This window comes from Eutrigla gurnardus (assembly GCF_963514095.1).
Source record: "Eutrigla gurnardus genome assembly, chromosome: 15".
Classification (NCBI taxonomy): domain Eukaryota; kingdom Metazoa; phylum Chordata; class Actinopteri; order Perciformes; family Triglidae; genus Eutrigla; species Eutrigla gurnardus.
This window is the reverse complement of record NC_139938.1, coordinates 7,289,802-7,308,390: the sequence shown is the minus strand read 5'-3', so window position 1 is coordinate 7,308,390 and position 18,589 is coordinate 7,289,802. Positions and strand designations below refer to the sequence as shown.

At 41.8% G+C, this 18,589-nt stretch overlaps 2 protein-coding genes across 2 annotated transcripts; both read left to right on the top strand.

Annotated features, from left to right (window-relative positions):
* The first annotated feature begins 7,388 nt into the window (after positions 1-7,388).
* Positions 7,389-13,796, top strand: dhx33 (DEAH (Asp-Glu-Ala-His) box polypeptide 33). Its single transcript, XM_084028800.1, has 12 exons — positions 7,389-7,727; positions 7,995-8,155; positions 8,321-8,548; positions 8,682-8,852; positions 9,336-9,521; positions 9,763-9,874; positions 10,479-10,638; positions 10,721-10,809; positions 10,891-11,018; positions 11,174-11,377; positions 11,483-11,569; positions 12,088-13,796. Exons 1-12 carry the CDS (start codon positions 7,517-7,519, stop codon positions 12,394-12,396), a joined length of 2,046 nt encoding a protein of 681 aa, XP_083884926.1. The 5' UTR covers positions 7,389-7,516; the 3' UTR covers positions 12,397-13,796.
* An 894-nt stretch (positions 13,797-14,690) lies between these two features.
* On the top strand, positions 14,691-18,031 carry c1qbp (complement component 1, q subcomponent binding protein). Its single transcript, XM_084028563.1, has 6 exons — positions 14,691-15,050; positions 15,734-15,884; positions 15,973-16,066; positions 16,512-16,607; positions 16,700-16,825; positions 17,389-18,031. The coding sequence occupies exons 1-6, from the start codon at positions 14,798-14,800 to the stop codon at positions 17,536-17,538; spliced, it is 870 nt and encodes a 289-aa protein (XP_083884689.1). The 5' UTR covers positions 14,691-14,797; the 3' UTR covers positions 17,539-18,031.
* Positions 18,032-18,589: the final 558 nt, after the last annotated feature.

Sequence of the window (18,589 nt, the reverse complement as noted above, 5' to 3'; positions counted from 1 at the left end):
TCATGAGAAGTCCTGAAGTGTAGGACTTCCTCCCTCCCATGCTGCTCTCCCTCCCTCTCTCTCTCTCTCTCCCCCTCCCTCTCTCTCTCTCTCTCCCTCCCTCTCTCTCTCTCTCTCTCTCTCTCTCTCTCTCTCTCTCTCTCTCTCTCTGTGTGCACAGGGTCACTCTGTTTTCAGTCACATTTGTGCATCTCCCACATTCCCATCGCATCCCCTGGCTTTTCATCACACCTCTCTCTTCCTTTTTGTTTTGGTTCTATGCGGCACATGAAATTATCCAAAAGGGCAGCTTTGAAATTCACCGTTAACTCTGTTGCAAAATAACTCAACAGCTGCCGCGCAAGAAGTGGACCTCCTCCTCGCGGTGTATAATCAAAACCTTATCGTCCCCATCGACACTCTTCCTGCTCCAGAGGCAGAAGCCACATAAGCTCAACACAAACACACAGTGTGTTCACCATAGTTCAGCTTATTTGCCTACTCTCGTGTCACCGTTCTCAGACGTTAAGCCCTCTTATGTTTTTTATCATCATTTTGAGTGGGAGCCCACTTCCTCACCCAGGCTCTGAATTCACTTTCTCTTCCTTTTCCCCGCACTGCGAGGTGCTTTGCATTTCTAATCTTCAGTTATTAGAGGGAAGAAATAAACACACATTCATAATAAAATGCCATTTTCATTGTGAATTGAAATATTCCATAAAAGGTTTCTCATCTGCAATATGTGCTTCTCACTTCTGTGCAGTGCTTTTCTAATCTCCAGAGATTAGCAGATGGAACATCTTCTTTTGGAATCATGTTTGAAATCCAAATTTAAATCTGGATTTAAGCCCATTCCAAATTAGGATTGGAAATCGCCACAAAATGGCCGTGTCTAGAATTTGGGCGGATTGCAAGGATTTGGCAGGATTGTAAGGATTTTGCAAGGATTGCAAAAACCGGCAGCTGTGTAACAACGTGGGTATAGAAACTGGGAGGGCAACTTTCAACAACCAGCTGGACTGAGAGTCTGATTTGTTGTTTCTCCTTGCTTGTATGCTCTTAATGGAGGTGGAATATTTCAGTTTATTGAGCTGACGCTTCTTTCTGAAGCAACTCACAACCATCACTTTGGATTAAAGCCTTCGACCATGCAGGTAACAGCCCATGCAAGTCCTCTACTCCAGCGCTACACTATGAGAGAGAGATTTATTTACTTTCATTGTATTTAATGTAAGGTGAGGCAGGCATCTCTGAATTAAACGCTGCAGCTTTGATGCAAGTTTTGGTTTTGTGCAATTTTGAGACATTTGTCTCTAAGATTTCTGCTTCCACACCAACACAAGGAAATTAATGGAAAGTGTCCACAGTTGATTATGCATTCTGCTCCTCTGTGTTGGAAAATTATTCTGAAAAAAAAAAAATGTCTCTGGTCAAATAAATTCAAAACTATAAAGAGGTGAAGTCACCTCCCTTCTGGTGGACCATCATGGCACCTTATTGTGGAAAAAATAGTTTGATTGTGTGAATTGTAACATGCATTATAAATATGATTTAAAAGATAATTTCACACGTCAAGCAAGTCTCATTTTGTAGTTTAACTGTTGAAGAATGAGACTCTCACTGAAACTACGATGTTTTGTTTGTTTGCTGTATTTGGTACGTCATGTGCTCGCGCTAACCACGTCTTCACGGCTGCTAAAAAACTTTGCTGAATAAAACACATCCAGCGTATGATAACGTTACATTTGTGATGGAACGTAGCTCAGTTAGCTAGCTAGATAGCAAGCCATGCTAACGGCCATGTTGGTTGGTTGGTTGTCACATTGTGTGACACGAGATGTAGTTCACACAAAACTAAATGATACTGTGCAAATCCTACCACAGTGCATGTGATGTAATGCAGGACAAAGTGAGACATAACAAGACCAACATTGTGAGAGACAAGAAATTGAGAATACACAAGTGAGACAGTGTCGTGACTGTGGGTTTTTGTAGTGTTTGTTTCCTGTTTTATTTTGTAGTCCTTCTGACTTGTGTTTCCACACCTGTCTGTTGTTGAACCTCATCAGGCCTGTGTATTTAGTCTGTGTTTCTGTTCTGTCTTTGCTTGGTCGTCTGTTTTAACCCGGATGTGTGTCCACCACCTGATCTGTCTTGCGTGTCTCCTGGTCTTGTCTGGATTATTGTTTGTGAGTTTTGTCTACGCTTTGGATTATCCTGTTCTTTGTTTTTTATAGTGTTTTTGCCCGTGTGGCCTCTATGAGTTTTTGTTAGCCTTTGTATAGTGTTTTGCCCAAGTTTTTAGACTTTATTCTTTGTTGGCTTATTATTTAAATAAACCTTTTTTAAACTGCATTCATAGTACATTCCCTTGACAGACTGGGTTTTGTAGTGTCTGGATTCCTTTGATGTTAGTATATTGGTGGGCAGCAGCTAGAGGTTCAATGCAAATAGTGAATAAATTATGTTTTCATTAATAAACGTGTGTGTAATTCATGGAAGCCTACAATTCAAACGGGCTCAAAACATTATTCACCTCTCCCCGTCGACTACTGTAGGCCTACTTTCTTCTCTTTCGGCGCAGATGGATGCCGTCGGCCGTGAATGAGAAGATATTTTCAGTGAATTTGGTGAACCTTCTAACAAGAAGCAGCGAGAGAACAGACCAACATGCTAACGTTTGCTAATTAACACAAAATGCAGTTGAGGATGATAGCAGTTATATTTTCTGCGGGTATTTGGTCATAAAACGAATTGAAACTTTGAGCTGCTGGAGGAGCTTGACGAAAAGAGATTCCTCCAAGGGGACCATTGAATGTGTGAACAACGTGTAATGGCAATTCATCCAATCGTTATATATCAGTCTTGGACTTCTGCAAAGTGGCGGACAAACAGACCCTAACCCTGCCAACGGCATGCAGCGAATGTAACTAAAATACAATGATTATAAGGGGAGATGGAGAGCCTCAAACCGTTTCCTTTCTTATCCTTAAGTAACATGAGACAGGCAGACAGGCATGGACGTATTTCCAAAAATTAGATACATGATCTATAAAGAAGAACTGAAAGTTGCAGCAGTGGAAGTGACTCCTTCTCAGCTTAATACAGACCAGGGCGTACAGTCTCTTGTCCTCTGATATCATCATGATACCATTTGTCTGGTATGTGGGTACAAAGTTGCAAAAGTACAGTTGCATGATTTCCTGTGTGTTGCTGTACCATCAGTAACATGTGCTTGGCTGTTTCCTCAAATGTAACTGATGCAATAAGAAGCACCTTTCAAAACAGTGAGTCTTCAAAAGTCGATTTACGGTGGCACGGTGCTATGTAGGCGTGAGCTGTCGTGTCTGGGCGCTTATAGAGATAAAGTTTATCCCGAGTTATTTGAGGACACTTTCTTTCCTCTGGCTCCGGATGTAAATGTCGTTGCTTAAAATCAGAACTGTTGACACACTGTCCACTGGCAGGACAGGGTGATAATAAAATGTCTAGTTGATTAAAGAACAAACGTGAGAACAACATTTTACTGTCATTTGTTTTCTGTAGGGATCAAGAGACTAAAACACAGGAGATACAAATTAAATAAGTCTTACATCATGAACCTTCTTGAGACTTGAAATATTCTCAGTTGGGATATAAATATTCCCATATGTCTGAGTTATCTCACCTTTGTATGCGTTCTCATTCCAACTAGTCACATACTGACTAGAGGAGGAAGAAATAATCGATAATAATCTTGATGCTTTGTTGAACAATTCTGCATCGATGCAGTAAAGTCTTAAATCGATATTTACATATTTTTTTGCAATCTTTTCACATTTGATAAAAGAAATGTAGCACATCAATTGTATCATACAAATAGGAATTGGTTTGAAAGATTGAAGGAAAAATTATATTTAAATTCAATAGAGATGCATGATGATGCATCGAGAATCGTTTAATAAACAAATCGAATCGTGAGGCGACTGACGATTCCCACAACTAACACCGACGCTTTTATCCCATTAGCGCGCGGTCACGGCCCAACACCTGGTTAATGTTGTGGATTCAAACAAAAGCAGGTAAAAAGATCCTGTTTGGGTGTAAAATAACTACATAAACTAAATAAAATGTAAAAGAAAAAACGTAATATAAATCAGAAATCACGTCACAAACATCACTAAAGAAACTTCAAAATTACACGTTTGGGACACGAACACTGGTCTCCTTGTTGAAAGTCCTGCGAGTTTGATTAGCTCACATTTAACACTGGTTTAATGGAAGAGGGTGCAATTATGTTATGTTTACAAGGATGAATGTCACCGTCTGTCAACACAACTGTAACAAATTGCTAGGAAATGACTGTAAGAAGAGAGACGTGTCTCCTTTTGTATCTGACAGTAATTGTGTTTAACTGGCAAACAGTTCTTTGTGCTTTTGTCAGTAATAACATATTCACCAATCCTGTAGCCTCACAGTCAGACCTTCATATTCTATTTACCTTGTGGTCATTTTAATAGATGTCATTAACTTGCCCTTGTCTATTAAAATACTCAGTGTTTACTATCAAACAACCCAATCCGTTTTGTTTTTAACAGTTTAAAACACCCAGATGAGTGTTTGTACAATCCCTTAAAGCTGCAGTCCAACACAAATGGAACTAAATGTGCAGCAAGTAGACGTGTCCCTGCAGAAGATTAGCCCACAGGAAGCTACAATGTGAAGGACTGTTGGTCATGTCTGCAATCTGCTTGTGTCACTGATGATAAGCAGTTGTTTGGTGTTCACTGAGCATTTCCTGTTCAAAAAAGGAGAAGCTCCCTTGCACCTGTGGATGTTCTTTACTTTAAGCAGACTGGAGAGAGGGGGCTTTTTTTGACCAGCACTCCTTGTGGTCACTACGGCAAAATCACTCAACAGCCGAGCTTCGTCCCTGGGAGCTTCCATGCATCACAGTTTCCAGCAGCCTTCGAAGAATTTACAGGAAGTCACAGAAATAGTTACGTCCTGTAGTTTTATCACGAATGTTCAGATACATCCATCCATCCATTATCAACCGCTTATCCTGTATTCAGGGTCGCAGGGGGGTTGGAGCCGATCCCAGCTGTCATTGGGCTAAGGCAGGGTTCACCCTGGATAGGACGCCAGTCTACAGGGCTGACATGTAGAGACAGACAACCACTCACACTCACATTCATACCTACAGGCAATTTAGAGTCATCAATGAACCTATCCCCATCCTGCATGTCTTTGGACTGTGGAAGAAGGCTGGAGAACCAGGAGAGAACCCACGCTTACACGGGGAGAACATGCAAACTCCACACAGAAGGAACCCGAACCGGGAATCGAACCCGAACCGGGACTCCAACCCGAACCGGGACTCCAACCCGGGCCCCTCTTGCTGTAAGGCAACACTATTATCATCGTCAACCACACAAGATATTTGTACTAACAGATTAAGCCTTCATTGCGCAAGATGAGACTAATAGCCTACAATATAGTGTTAAATATTAGAATTACACAGGAAATTTGGATTTTCTCCAAAATGTATTTGTTCAAGCTAAGAGTAAATTAATTATTTGATCAGGCAACATGCCAGCCGTTTCTTGTCATGCCCAGAGTCTTGCTGTTAGAGAGAAGCAGCTCTGCCGCCAGGCTCTGAAAACAGAGGCTGCCTTGAACTTGTGAGCTTTCAGCTATGTGTGTATGATGGGTTGGGCACAAGTCTAACCATCAATCACCAGTGATCACATCTGAGCAGATGGCATCATGACAAGCCCAATGTTTTTCATAGTAAGGAAGGTGTATGCTGTCCTCTGCTGGACAACACTGAAATGCAATGCACCGTTTCACTTTGTCTTCAGTGTCGTGATTTGATAAGGCGAGTACCTCCGCTTCTGAAAAGTGAAACCAAAACTGAAGTGCATTAAACTGTCATTCTCCCTACTGGCCATCAGGGGGCGACTCCTCATGTTCCAAAAAGAAGTCTGATTGCATGGAAGTCAATGAGAAACCTCAGTAAACATTGTGATGAGTTTATGGTCTCAATTTCTAGTTTCAAATCTTCTTCGATACAGCGTGATGTTCATTTAGTACATTATGGTCCATTTAGAGTTAAAAAGACCAGAAAGGGCGGGGCTACCTTGAGATTAACAGGTTTTGACCACTACTGCAGCCACACTACCGTCACTACCAATGCAATTCGCTTTCAGATTACCTCAACACTTAGCTGTAAAGTTTACCTTGAATTATGGAAGCTAATTTTGTCAATAGCATCACACTAGAAGCCAGATCCAGTGAGATTGCTGCCCCAAACTTCTGTTCACTGGTTGCAATAAATCCAAGATGACGACAGTCAAAATGCTGAACTCAATTCATTTTCATGAAGATGTTAATGACAAAATCTAAACATGTTTTTCATTTACTTATGACACAGTCAACATGAAAAGGATAATTTTCACAAATTTCACTTTATTTATTTTGTTTTTCTTTAGGCATTATGAATCCATCCATATTTATGAATCCATATAAATTCCATACTTTTATTTGAACATCATGTACCATGGTAGTCCAATGAGCTTGTGTCTTAGATGTAAACAATAGGCTCGTTCGAGATGTGCCAGGCCTGCGCAGAATCGATCGCGATTGCCGAACAATGCATGCCAGTCAGTTTTGTGTCCGACTTGATCCCGACTTGCTCTGACGTCATAAACATAATCTGTTTATGGGCAACGATAGTCTCACGAGATCAAGGCAGCAGCAGTTTTTGGAGCCAAGCGCTGCAGTTGCTCTCAACTGACTGCAAGACCTGGGGCATGATGGGAAATACCTGGCTCTTGCCTCATCTACAGTGAGAGCTGATTGGCTCTCAGTGTTGACAACAAACAGCACGTTTAGTAGAAAATGCAAATTTCTAATAGTTAAAGCTAGATCTTGGGCTATTAGTCTCATGTTGTGCAAAAATTCAATCTGTTAACGAACATAATCTCATGTGGTTGATAATAATATTATTGTTATTAATAATAATAATAATAATGACAATAAAAGAGGTTATTTATATTGACCTTATTAAAACGAGAAATTAGCCTACTTTAGTGTGCTTTAAAAGGCAGACATAAAAAAAAACAGAATACAGTATAACTGTCAAACTTTACTTCTTAATACTTAAGTGCACTAGATTCTATTATACTACCTCAACAGGAGATACTATACCATTTCGTGTTTATATACATATATTATGTTCATACATTACATATATTAAATGGTGTTATTTTATAGGCCTACTTTATATTTTTATATATGCTCTCGTCTACTTCCAGGCGAGGCTCATTTTACCTGACAGTCCGAACTCCGGTTAAACCAAACCCACCGCGCTGACGTCAAACATCTGCGCCGAGTCTGACCACGTGGGGACGTTTTTGCAGAGGAAGCAAAACATCCGCAGTGACGCTTGCGTGTGTGTGAGCATGAAAAATACTTTTTTGTTTCTTTTGGACGTTACAGAAATCTCCGGAAAAAGCTGCAACGGTTCCGCTATCAGAGACACTTTTTCTAGACCATGCCCAACGACCCCGACCCTCCTCCGGCGAAGAAATTCAAGCCGGGGTCCGTTTTTTTCCGCCTCGATAAGAATAAGCCTGGAATGCTGCTACCTAGAAAAGGAAATGCAACCACTTCACTAGACGTCCAGAGGAAACAGCTTCCCATCTACCAGGCGAAACCTCAGCTACTGAACCAACTGAGACAGCTTCACAATGCTATCCTAATAGGTAAACGCTCCTAGCTACAGTTAGCTCACGATGCTGCAATGTTAGCCACTGTTGTGCAGCTCAGTTAAAGGAAAGGTCCACTCTAAAATATAAATATGTAGTCAGCTGTGTAATATTGTACCCTTCCGTTTTAATCGGTACATTTCAACAAATCCTTGTTTTGTTTCATCAAAAGTGAACATCAAGGTCCGAAAATGTAATTTCTACATATTAACAGTGTGGCACCTGAACTCTGTCTGACTCTACTCTTTCTGTCTCACACATCAGGGGAGACGGGCTCTGGGAAGACCACTCAGATCCCCCAGTATCTGTATGAGGCCGGCATCGGACGACAGGGCATCGTCGCCATCACTCAGCCCCGTCGAGTTGCTGCGATCTCACTGGCAGGAAGGGTGGCAGAGGAGAAGAGGACTCAGCTCGGCAAGCTGGTACGCACAATAGACAGCTTTTCTACACACCTGCTTAGTCCGCTCTTACAAGTTACAGTCAGTGTCACCTGAAACCTACCCTGTGTATCCGTGAGGTCACAACACACTCTCCTGACTTGACCTACAGAAAGGCAGTTTCTAGTAAATGGACAAACTTCTTTCCAGGTTGGATACACAGTGCGCTTTGAGGATGTCACCTCCTCTGACACGAAGCTCAAGTTCATGACGGATGGGATGCTTCTGCGCGAGGCCATCGGCGACCCCTTGCTGCTGCGCTACACAGTGGTGATCCTGGACGAAGCTCACGAGCGCACCGTGCACACCGACGTGCTGTTCGGCGTGGTTAAGACTGCTCAACGCCGGCGGAGAGAACTTAATAAGATTCCCTTGAAGGTAGACGTTCCAGTTGTGCTGGTGTCAATTAGAGCATGAGATTGAAACGCTTCCTCTACATTCATTTCTGGAAGCCAATTCACTGCGTCTGCTGCGTTGAGCCAACACTCTTTGTTTTATGTGACCTGCGCAGATCATAGTGATGTCAGCCACGATGGATGTGGATTTGTTCTCCGAGTACTTCAACAAGTCGCCCGTACTGTACCTGGAGGGCAGGCAGCATCCCATTCAGATCTACTACACCAAGCAGACCCAGTCAGACTACCTGCAGGCTGCACTCGTCTCCATCTTCCAGATCCATCAGGTCAGAGCCGGACTGGGAAAAGAACCCCATTACACAGTACACATTCACAACAGATCATAGTACTGTCACCTTATTGTGTCTTCAGTTTACGCTGTTAAAAACAGTTCCATAAGAAAAGCTACGGGAATAAATATTCATACAATTCTGGAGTTTCTGTATGTAATCTGCCTAGTGTTGTTTACACTCTCATTTACACGTTTATTATTGCATATTAACACCGAAAAGGGCATCAGGAATTCTCCCGGTGCTCAAGTAGTCTTCAATATGTGTGAGGAAGAAAATCCTTGCATCAATAGTTGCACTGGGTGAAAACAATCTGTGAAATCCCTCATGTGTAATCAGTTGTTTCCAGTTTAAATCGAAGCCCAAACAATATACTCTCTTTGCGTTAGCTTTATGAAACAGTGCTCTCCTGCGCGTGCATATCCTGTGACGATTCTTCTTGACACCAGAACAGAACGCAGTCTTGTTGTTTGCTCACAGGAGGCACCTCCGTCCCATGATATCTTAGTCTTCATGACGGGTCAGGAGGAGATCGAGGCTCTGGCGAGGACGTGTCGTGACATCGCCAAGCACCTGCCTGACGGCTGTGGCCCCATGGTTGTTATCCCTTTGTACGCATCACTGCCCCCAGCACAGCAGCTCAGGGTCTTCCAGCCAGCTGCCAAGGTACACAAAGGTGTTTTGTAATATATATATATATATATATATATATATATTTAGACAGAAAACCTAAAAATCTTTGTTTGCATTTAAGGCATTTTTGGCTTTGTTTCATCTTTTTTTGCCATACAGTACATCACTAGTACATTGTTTTCTTATCGTTTTAGCCTGTATGTACTGCAGTCTACTGCAGTTATTTTATATTTAATGTCCTCGCACAGAATATTGTCCTTTCTACCATTTTCAGGGATGTAGGAAGGTCATCCTCTCAACCAACATCGCCGAGACGTCAGTCACAATCTCTGGGATCAAATTTGTCATCGATACGGGGATGGTGAAGGCTAAACGGTTTAATCCTGGTTAGTAGATTCAGTCTTCACACACATTGTCACATCAACGTTAACTGATCACACAGTATTCTATTGAATCCTGCAGTGCCTAATCATGACTAGTGCCTTTTATGAGAACTTAGTTTATTCCAGGCGAGAGTCAGTGGAGAGTTGATCTCTGTCGTAGGACAAGATAGTGGTTTCAGAAGCGTTATGGTTTCCATTTGTAGTCCGTCAGAAGTAGTATTGACCAATCACGTTTGAGCAGGATTTTCCATGTGGAGAGCAAAAGAGGCACAGCCCATTTGCTGAAAAGCAATCTGGGAACACATCAGCTATTTTCTAAGAATGATTTAGCTTTTTTCTTAGCTAAAAAATAAACCTTTTGGAGAAACTAACCGTTAAGTTGGGGACCACTCGACTAAACTACCCAACTGTATAGAAAGCAGTAAATTGCTGCTTTCACATTGTTACGTCAGGAGTAACAGTCTAGCAACATCATTATAATGATACATCAATTACAGGGGCCAGTAGTTTTTTTTAGCTGGTAATACTTGACATGCTTTAACAGTAGATATTGTCTTTGTTGTTATTTGGCTCTGATCTTGTTGAACATGTGCTGTGTGACTCTCAGACAGCGGGCTGGAGGTGCTGGCAGTGCAGCGGGTTTCTAAAGCCCAGGCTTGGCAGCGCTCGGGTCGGGCCGGCAGGGAGGACTCCGGTTCCTGCTATCGCCTCTACACCGAGCAGGAGTTCGACAGCCTCATCCCCATGACTGTACCTGAGATCCAGAGGTACTGTAGGACGCCTACACCTCAGCATGTGCTGGTCTGCTGGAATCGTGTGACTGAATGTTGTGTTTCCTGTGTGCTGCAGGTGTAACTTAGCCAGTGTGATGCTGCAGCTCATGGCTCTAGGGATTCCAGATGTGATGAATTTTGATTTCATGTCCAAGCCTTCTCCAGGTACCATGCTATTGATCATGCATCACCTCTGGTCCACCAGGAGGGTTGGTCTGTTGCAGTAACCGCTTGTGTTTCCACCAGAGGCCGTTCGCTCTGCCGTGGAGCATTTAGAGCTGCTGGGCGCTCTAGACAGGAAGGAGGGTCAGGTTTTCCTCACTGCTTTGGGAAAGAAGATGGCAAGCTTCCCTCTGGAGCCTAGATATGCCAAGGTAATAAAACGTGCTGTGACTTGCATAGCATTCTGCTCTGTGTGTGTGCTGAAAGGAAGCGACAGCCTGTGTGCCACAGAGCCACACGGGTCATACGCACAACCCAGACGGGATCTGTTGTAACGTCTCGCTGCCCTGTTTGCTGCGTCTCACAGACCATCCTGCTTTCCCCCGACTACTCCTGTTCCGAGGAGATTCTGAGCATCGTGTCTGTGCTGTCGGTGGACACCGTACTGTACAACCCTCCCGCCCGGCGCGACGAGGTGCTCGCTGCACGCAAGAAGTTCTCCTCCAGCGAAGGAGACCACATGACGCTGCTCAACATTTACAGAGCGTTCAAGAAAGTCAGTGGGAATAAGGTGAGTAGAGAAGGGGAAGAGAATGTTTTTGACGAAGCACAATCCTGAAATGACCTCATGTTGCTGAGCTACCTTTCATAACCCGGTGTACTTCTACTGTTAAAGGAGTGGTGTCGGGAGAACTTTGTCAACAGCAGGAACATGGGTCTGGTGAAAGACGTCCAGGCACAACTCAAAGATATCTGCCTTAAGGTACACGTCTGAAACTCCTTTTTAATACTGTTGATGTTCTGTGTGGGAAAAGGAGCAGATTAGATTAATTTACCTCAGTATAGATATGTCTAACTAGATACACCCATGGAGAAGATTCTTCATCTTTAATTATTTGTTTGCCAAAACAGGAAAATCAAAGTAAATTACACAATTATTCATATCTTTTGCAACTATCAAATAAAAATAAATCCATCACTGGAATGTTTTATGGTATGGAGGGACATTATTTCATATTTAGGATTGTTTGGAAACCAGGGGTGAACATTTACATCACATTTAGAGCGAAACAAAACCTAAGTAGCAGTCGCGGTCTGCGGAGAGAAGAGCTAGCAGAAAGCCCAGCTGGTGCCACTGCATCGATTCTATGAAAAATGAAACGGTTTTAAATATTCAACAGCTATACAATATATTTTACAAAACCTTTGTAAAGTAAATACTGTAACAGATTGACTGCCAGCAGGTCAGCGTTTTGAGCTAACACGTCCTGTTCTGTTCAGCTCAATATGAAGCTGGAGTCTTGTGGGGCGGACACGGGCAGCGTACGCCGCTGCCTTGCCCAGGGGATGTTCGTCAACGCGGCCGAGCTGCAACCCGACGGCAGCTACTTGGCTCTGGACACCCACCAGACTGTGGCCATCCACCCGTCCTCCGTCCTTTTCCAGGCCAAGCCAGCGTACGTGGTCTTCAATGAGCTGCTGCACACGTCCCGCTGCTACATGAGAGACCTGTGTCTGGTGGACGCCGACTGGCTGCTGGACGCAGCGCCGGAGTACTTTGGTCGCAAGCTCCACCCCAGCAAGAGCTAACCAATAGAGAAACAGGACCGGAGGCTCTTCTCGTCTTCAAAACACCCAGTGACTGTAAAACTGGAAAATGTTTTCTCTTCACAAAGCTGAATTTGGATAAAAGACGCTTATTGATTTCAAACTAATGCAAATCAGAACGGATACTTCTCTGGATTTCACTACCTCCCAGTTCACAAGCATTTGGCATGTGTCACTGCAGCAGAAATCTGCATATCGAGGCCTCACCTTTGACCTCCTGTACGACTAATTCAGATTCTTTTAGCCGTTTCTTCTGCTTGATCTTGCCATTCGGCCACCTGATTAAAAAAAAAAAGTATTTTTAAGATGTCATGCATCGATTGGTACAACTGCATGTGTTTTAACAGCACAGATAACCTCACGGGTTGTTCAGTTAGCTTCGTCTTGGGCTGAGATGATTTATCTGTTCAATCAAATCAGACTTGGTAGAATGCTGCTCTCCATATGCTCATCTTCACAAAATGTACTTGATTGTGGAGCCACCTAGCCAACAAGATTCATACACATAGTCGACCGGCTGGTGGTTCTTTTCAGTGTCAGTTTAAATAATGAGTTAACCGTCTTGGAAATGTTAGCTTCTCTGAAGCTAAGTAAATCGGTCTTGTCTTAACCTTTCCCACCATGTAGTTTTGGGTTCATACAAAGTGGTCTTAAAGGATTTTATATATGCAAGGACAGTAGATGTATCTGTCAGGCTGTGTAAATACAAAGAAATATGAAAATCCCCAAAGTTTAATATAGAATATGAGGTTTTTACATGTCACAGTGACATGACTTCACTTTTAGAATTACTCCACATGCAGCACTTGTCTTGTCACCTTGTGCATGCCTCCCCAACATGATTGTTTCACCAGTTTCCCAAATCCATGCACATCAGGAGAAGTAGCATGCCTTATTCTCCAGGTTCTACTCTTTGCTCTGTTTGTCACTCAGCCCCGCTGACAACATATGTATGCAATGCATGGAGATTAGAGTTCACGATCTGATCCCTCAGGTCTTTCATACTTTGTAGAATGTTAATCACACCATGTTTAAGAAACGGATGGATGCTCCTCTTCTCTTTTTTTACACCTACTCAGGATTGTACAATAAATACTGTAACCTGAATAAATTGCATTTCTAACTATTAAAAATACCAAATTAATCTGTGGTAGAGAATCATCACACCATGTTACAAAGAGGTTGTGTGTTCAGTGTTTGACTTGCTTACACGTCATTCTGACCATGTGGTTATTATTTTTTTCAGGAAAAGATTTAATGCATGTGTTTTAGTTTATTATGATTATATTTAGTCTTACATAATAAGTATTGGTCTAATTTCTAATAAATATCCAGTCGTCCCACAGAGTATGTTTACATGAGAGTCAGACTCGGAGTCACAGCTTTTGGACACAGTGGACACATACACAAGTCACTCAGTCATATTGAGATTGACTGGTATATGTATTGATTAATTAAACAGCATTCATGTTTACAACCTGGTAGTATGATCTGGTGACAAATGATGCATTCATTTCACTGATTTGTTTTATTTATTTTTTATTATAAGGACAACTTAAGTGTTGCTGTTTGGAAACAGCGCCATCTCCTGGCAACAGGGCTTCATGTCTAAATGATGCAGTTGATTCACCTTGTTACCCTGAAAAATGCTTTTTATAGAATGATGCAACCTCTCCCTCCAGGATTATTGAGGACTGAACCTGGCAAACAATATATATATATGCACGTATTTATTTCCCTAACCATATTTCTATATTTCCATATGTCTTATTTTCTTTATACATTTCTTCATACATTATTTTATTTATTATTAATAATTTAGCTTTATTATGCAAATGAGGGGCTGTCGTTCAAAGTGCGTCATGGCAGGATGTCCATGTCTGGGTTGTTGTTTTTCATAGATAAGAAGCCGTTCTTGTGGGTCACAAACAGTTCTGACTGTATGAGATGACGTCCTTGTTGTAATGATGTTGTGTTCTATCCTCCCGTCTCTAGGAGGCAGATTCTGCATTCACTTCCCATCATTATAAAATCATAACACATGTAACCTTCTTCTTTATCACGCCGCAGGGGGCGCTATAGGATAGGTTGTGACTATAGACTGTCTAGAAGAAGCTTGTGTAATAACATTACATTACCTATGACATTAAAAATATTTTTTATAACATTATACAACGTATTCATACAGATTTGCTCGTATTTTGACAGGCAATAATCGTGTTTTATATATTTAGCTTAGCAAGTATTACTTCCGGTGTAAAGTTCATAGTTACGAGAGGTCAATGTGTCCTTCCACACGTGTGTAATATTACAGCAGCAGTAACGGGGAGCTAGCCGGTCGTTGTGTGCCGTCAGAGTCATATATTCACATTTCCACGCCGCCATGCTGAAGTCGGTCGTCCGCGCGGTGGGAGCCGCGGTTCGCGTCTCTTCCGTCACCACGTCCACAGCGCGAGCGCTGCCTCTCAGCTGCCCGACACTCTGCGCCCCAAGTTCGGCCACAACTCGGCCCTTCACCCGGTCTCTCTGGATGCTGAGTAACAACGGAACCTCGTCGGGATACAGGCCCAAACTGTTCAGTTCAAAAGTGTCGACTCCCTCGGTGTCGTGTGGATGTGGAGGACTGCATACGGAAGGTACTTTTTGATAATAATTATTGAATGAAGGAATTATTAACGAGAGAAACGCGCTTAACTGTGTGGAGAAGATGCCAAAAATGTCGCTCAAATAAACGTCACGTTTCTTATTTCGAAAGACAGTTAACCCCTAAAACACAACACGAGCCTGTCCGGCGTGGATGTTTCCTCTCATTGAACAGCCGAGTTAGCTTCACCTTGAAAGGTGTCTTCACGTCCCGCATGACAGAGAATAACTGCTGTTTCTAAGAAGTATCCAGGTTCAGGTTAAAAGGCAGATTTTATATCCAGTGATGTTTATATCAATTACAATTAGAAAGTAACTATATTTAATATTGGTCAGAATAGATAAGCCACCAGCTTGTGCATATTCTGTTGGTAACAGTTGCCCAAAATAAATACAAGTAGCGTTGTGTGTCCTGTGTGGTAGCAGACCCATGATCGGCACTAGCAATGAGAAGTTATGCATTAACGTTGTCAGAGGATGCATGCTCTCCAGACCAGCTGGTAGAAACGTGTAGCCTTGTTGTAGGCCTGCCTGCTGGAAATGACGAGGGTTGGTTGCCTTGAAAGGTTTCTGCAGGCAGTTAGACTCCATTAACTGAGCTAATGAAATTACAACGATTGGATTTTCCCCAACACAATTGTTTTTGTCATAACTGTCTTGTTCCTTTTTTAAACAGGTGACAAAGCATTTGCTGGTTTCCTTTCTGACGAAATCAAAGAGGAGGCGAAGATCCAGAAAAGCAAAACCCTCCCTAAGATGTCTGGAGGATGGGAACTGGAGATGAACGGCACGGAGGCTAAACTCACGAGGAATGTTGCTGGAGAAAAGTGAGGCTGGTGCAGTCTGTGATTATTAGTCCCTCCTTGTTGACACCTGGGCACACTCATGACCTCCTGGCCTGTCTTCTTTCTACAGAATCACTGTCACATTCAATGTCAACAACAGCATCCCTCCTAACTTTGAGGAAGAGGCAGATCAAGGACAGCAGAAGTCAGCAGCAGAAGAAGAGGTGAGTTACAACAAACCAGGTTAATATCGAGCTTCATTGCTGGGAAGAAATGAAAAACATAACGTACTCAAAATGAATAGTGAATAGCTTGTGAACCATAAGTCTTGTATGTGTAATAATGGTCTTATTTAAAAGGTAAGAAGCTAAAGCTCTTACCATTCCAGAGTAAATGAAGATGCAATATAGCAAAGATATTATTTTTTTTATCCTCACTGTATGATCATCGGTGTACAGATTCTGAAAGCTTTTTAACAACAGAGCATCCATATCTTCTATAAATCAACCATCTTGATCGTGTTTCGTTTTGTAACTTCGTCACAGTAGTGGACCCGGTGCCGAGTCATCCAGGCTTTAGGAAAATGTGTTGAAAAGAGAAATTGACTGACTATAGCTGTCTGCATCAACGTGAGCACTTTAATGATCATAACTTGGTTTCTCTTTACAGCCAGACATTGTGTCAACACCCAACTTTGTTGTCGATGTAACAAAACAGGCTGCAAAACATTCCCTGGTGTTTGACTGCCATTTCCCTGAAGACGAGGTAAGATCGGACTTTTAACGCATCACAGCAGACCTTTCTCTCTGACCGTTTGAGTTCAATAGAAAAGTTGAATTTGCATTTTTTTTTTTTAGATGAGTCATGGTGAAGGAGAAGAGGAGAGCGACATCTTTGCCATTCGTGAGGTCAGTTTCCAGCCTGAGGGCGACACGGAGTGGAAGGAGACCAGCTACACACTCAACACAGACTCCCTGGACTGGGTACGTTTTATTTAGAATTATATTAACAACAGTACACATTATGTCTTTAAGAGGAGTCCTTTTAACTGATGATTAGAGATTTGATGATATGGGATTTATCCTGAATCTTGATTAAAAACGATGGATAATTGTGAATATCATCACATGAATTATTAAAAAATAAATAAAAAAAAAGCTCTCTAGCTTGCTGTCGAAACATAGAGCATGATTTAAAAAAAAAGGAATTATTGTGTAAGAAACAGCCATCCAATACTGCTATTTTTGTATTTAATCTATCCTTTTTTTTATGTTTATCTTATTTAGCAGATTGTTTTTCACTTAAAACGGCGTTCACTAAATTGTGTCCTATCTGAAGTCATGAAAATACTTGTTTCTCAACAAAATGTGGTGTAAAATGAGATCAGTATGTTTTATCTCCATGTTAAGCATCTGTTTTAAGCATATGTTAATGTTTATCGGGATAATATCTCGTATATAATGAATTTGCTCAGGGTGATCGTGAGATGAAATGTTCATGTTGTCCTCTGCCTGCTGATGATGACCTCACTGCTGTTGCGTTTCAGGCCCTGTACGACCACCTGATGGACTTCCTGGCCGACCGGGGGGTTGATAACACCTTCGCTGATGAACTGATGGAGCTGAGCACCGCCGCCGAGCATCAAGAGTACATCAAGTTCCTGGAAGAGCTCCAAGGCTTTGTCAAATGTAACTAATGTTAGCTATATGCTACATTTCACTCACACCCTGGGGAAGTTGTAGGGAGTCCAGGAATGTCGCAGCACTGATTTGATTGATACGTTTGGCACTCGGTGACAATGAGCTCGGCTGCCAGCAGTTGTCACATTAGTGCTTGGCTGCAAATGTGTTCTCTTTATTAAAATGTGACTTTATGTTTCTGTAAGTTAAATGGTATAGTTTAAATTAAATATATGAAGGTCATAAATGATGCAGGTCAGGTGTGTGCAGAAACCATCTTTTATGAGAAATGTCTCACTGTTAGAGTCGAGTCTTAACTGCAGCGGTTTGATCCGGTCCAGTCGGGACTCGTGAACATCCTTAAGCCAATAAAGGGACAACAAGTCACGATGTGAACTTGAGACAGAAAAACAGCTCGAGTCTTGACTCTGTGAGTTCATGTTGATTTGACTGTCAGATCGTAAATCTGAATGGCTTTCATCAGTTCAATATCCAATAAAACAATTTGATAATAATGGATGATTTTATGCGGTTGTTGTGAATGTTTGATTTACTTTTTATGAAGTAAATCAGACCTTTGAAATTCAGTGGCCAAACTACATTTATTATTATGAATAATAATGCATTAAATGTGAATAGCACTCGTTAAAATACAAATTAAATCTCAAGGAGCTAAACATACGGGGTCAAAATTATAGTAAAACATTTAAACCAAAGAATGTACACAAGAACTGTAATTTTAAGGGTTGAGTAGGATAAATAGAAGCATACGCAAACATTTCAACTTTAACATTAAAAAAATGCTATTTGCTTTTAAAACACAGCAAAGTTTTAAAAGCATATCAATCAGTACATTTATCCTAATTTACACAATTTTGACTTTGGGTTTTGTGCCTAAATAAACCAAGTGTAATATATTAAAAAATCTATGGAGGTTAAAATACTGAAGTGAGGCCTGTATCTCCTCTTATTGTTCAGTTTGCAACATTTTCTCAGTTCATCTTTGGTTAAAGGGGAAGGATATGATAAATACCTACAGTGCCATGCAACAGCAGCATTGTGTATATA

Coding starts and splice junctions, on each gene's coding strand:
- c1qbp (XM_084028563.1), top strand. CDS start 14,798: ATGCTGAAGTCGGTCGTCCGCGCGGTGGGAGCCGCGGTTCGCGTCTCT. Junction 15,051..15,733: donor TGGAGGACTGCATACGGAAG/GTACTTTTTGAT, acceptor TTTTTTAAACAG/GTGACAAAGCATTTGCTGGT. Junction 16,067..16,511: donor AGTCAGCAGCAGAAGAAGAG/GTGAGTTACAAC, acceptor TTCTCTTTACAG/CCAGACATTGTGTCAACACC.
- dhx33 (XM_084028800.1), top strand. CDS start 7,517: ATGCCCAACGACCCCGACCCTCCTCCGGCGAAGAAATTCAAGCCGGGG. Junction 8,853..9,335: donor CCATCTTCCAGATCCATCAG/GTCAGAGCCGGA, acceptor GTTTGCTCACAG/GAGGCACCTCCGTCCCATGA. Junction 9,875..10,478: donor GGCTAAACGGTTTAATCCTG/GTTAGTAGATTC, acceptor TGTGACTCTCAG/ACAGCGGGCTGGAGGTGCTG.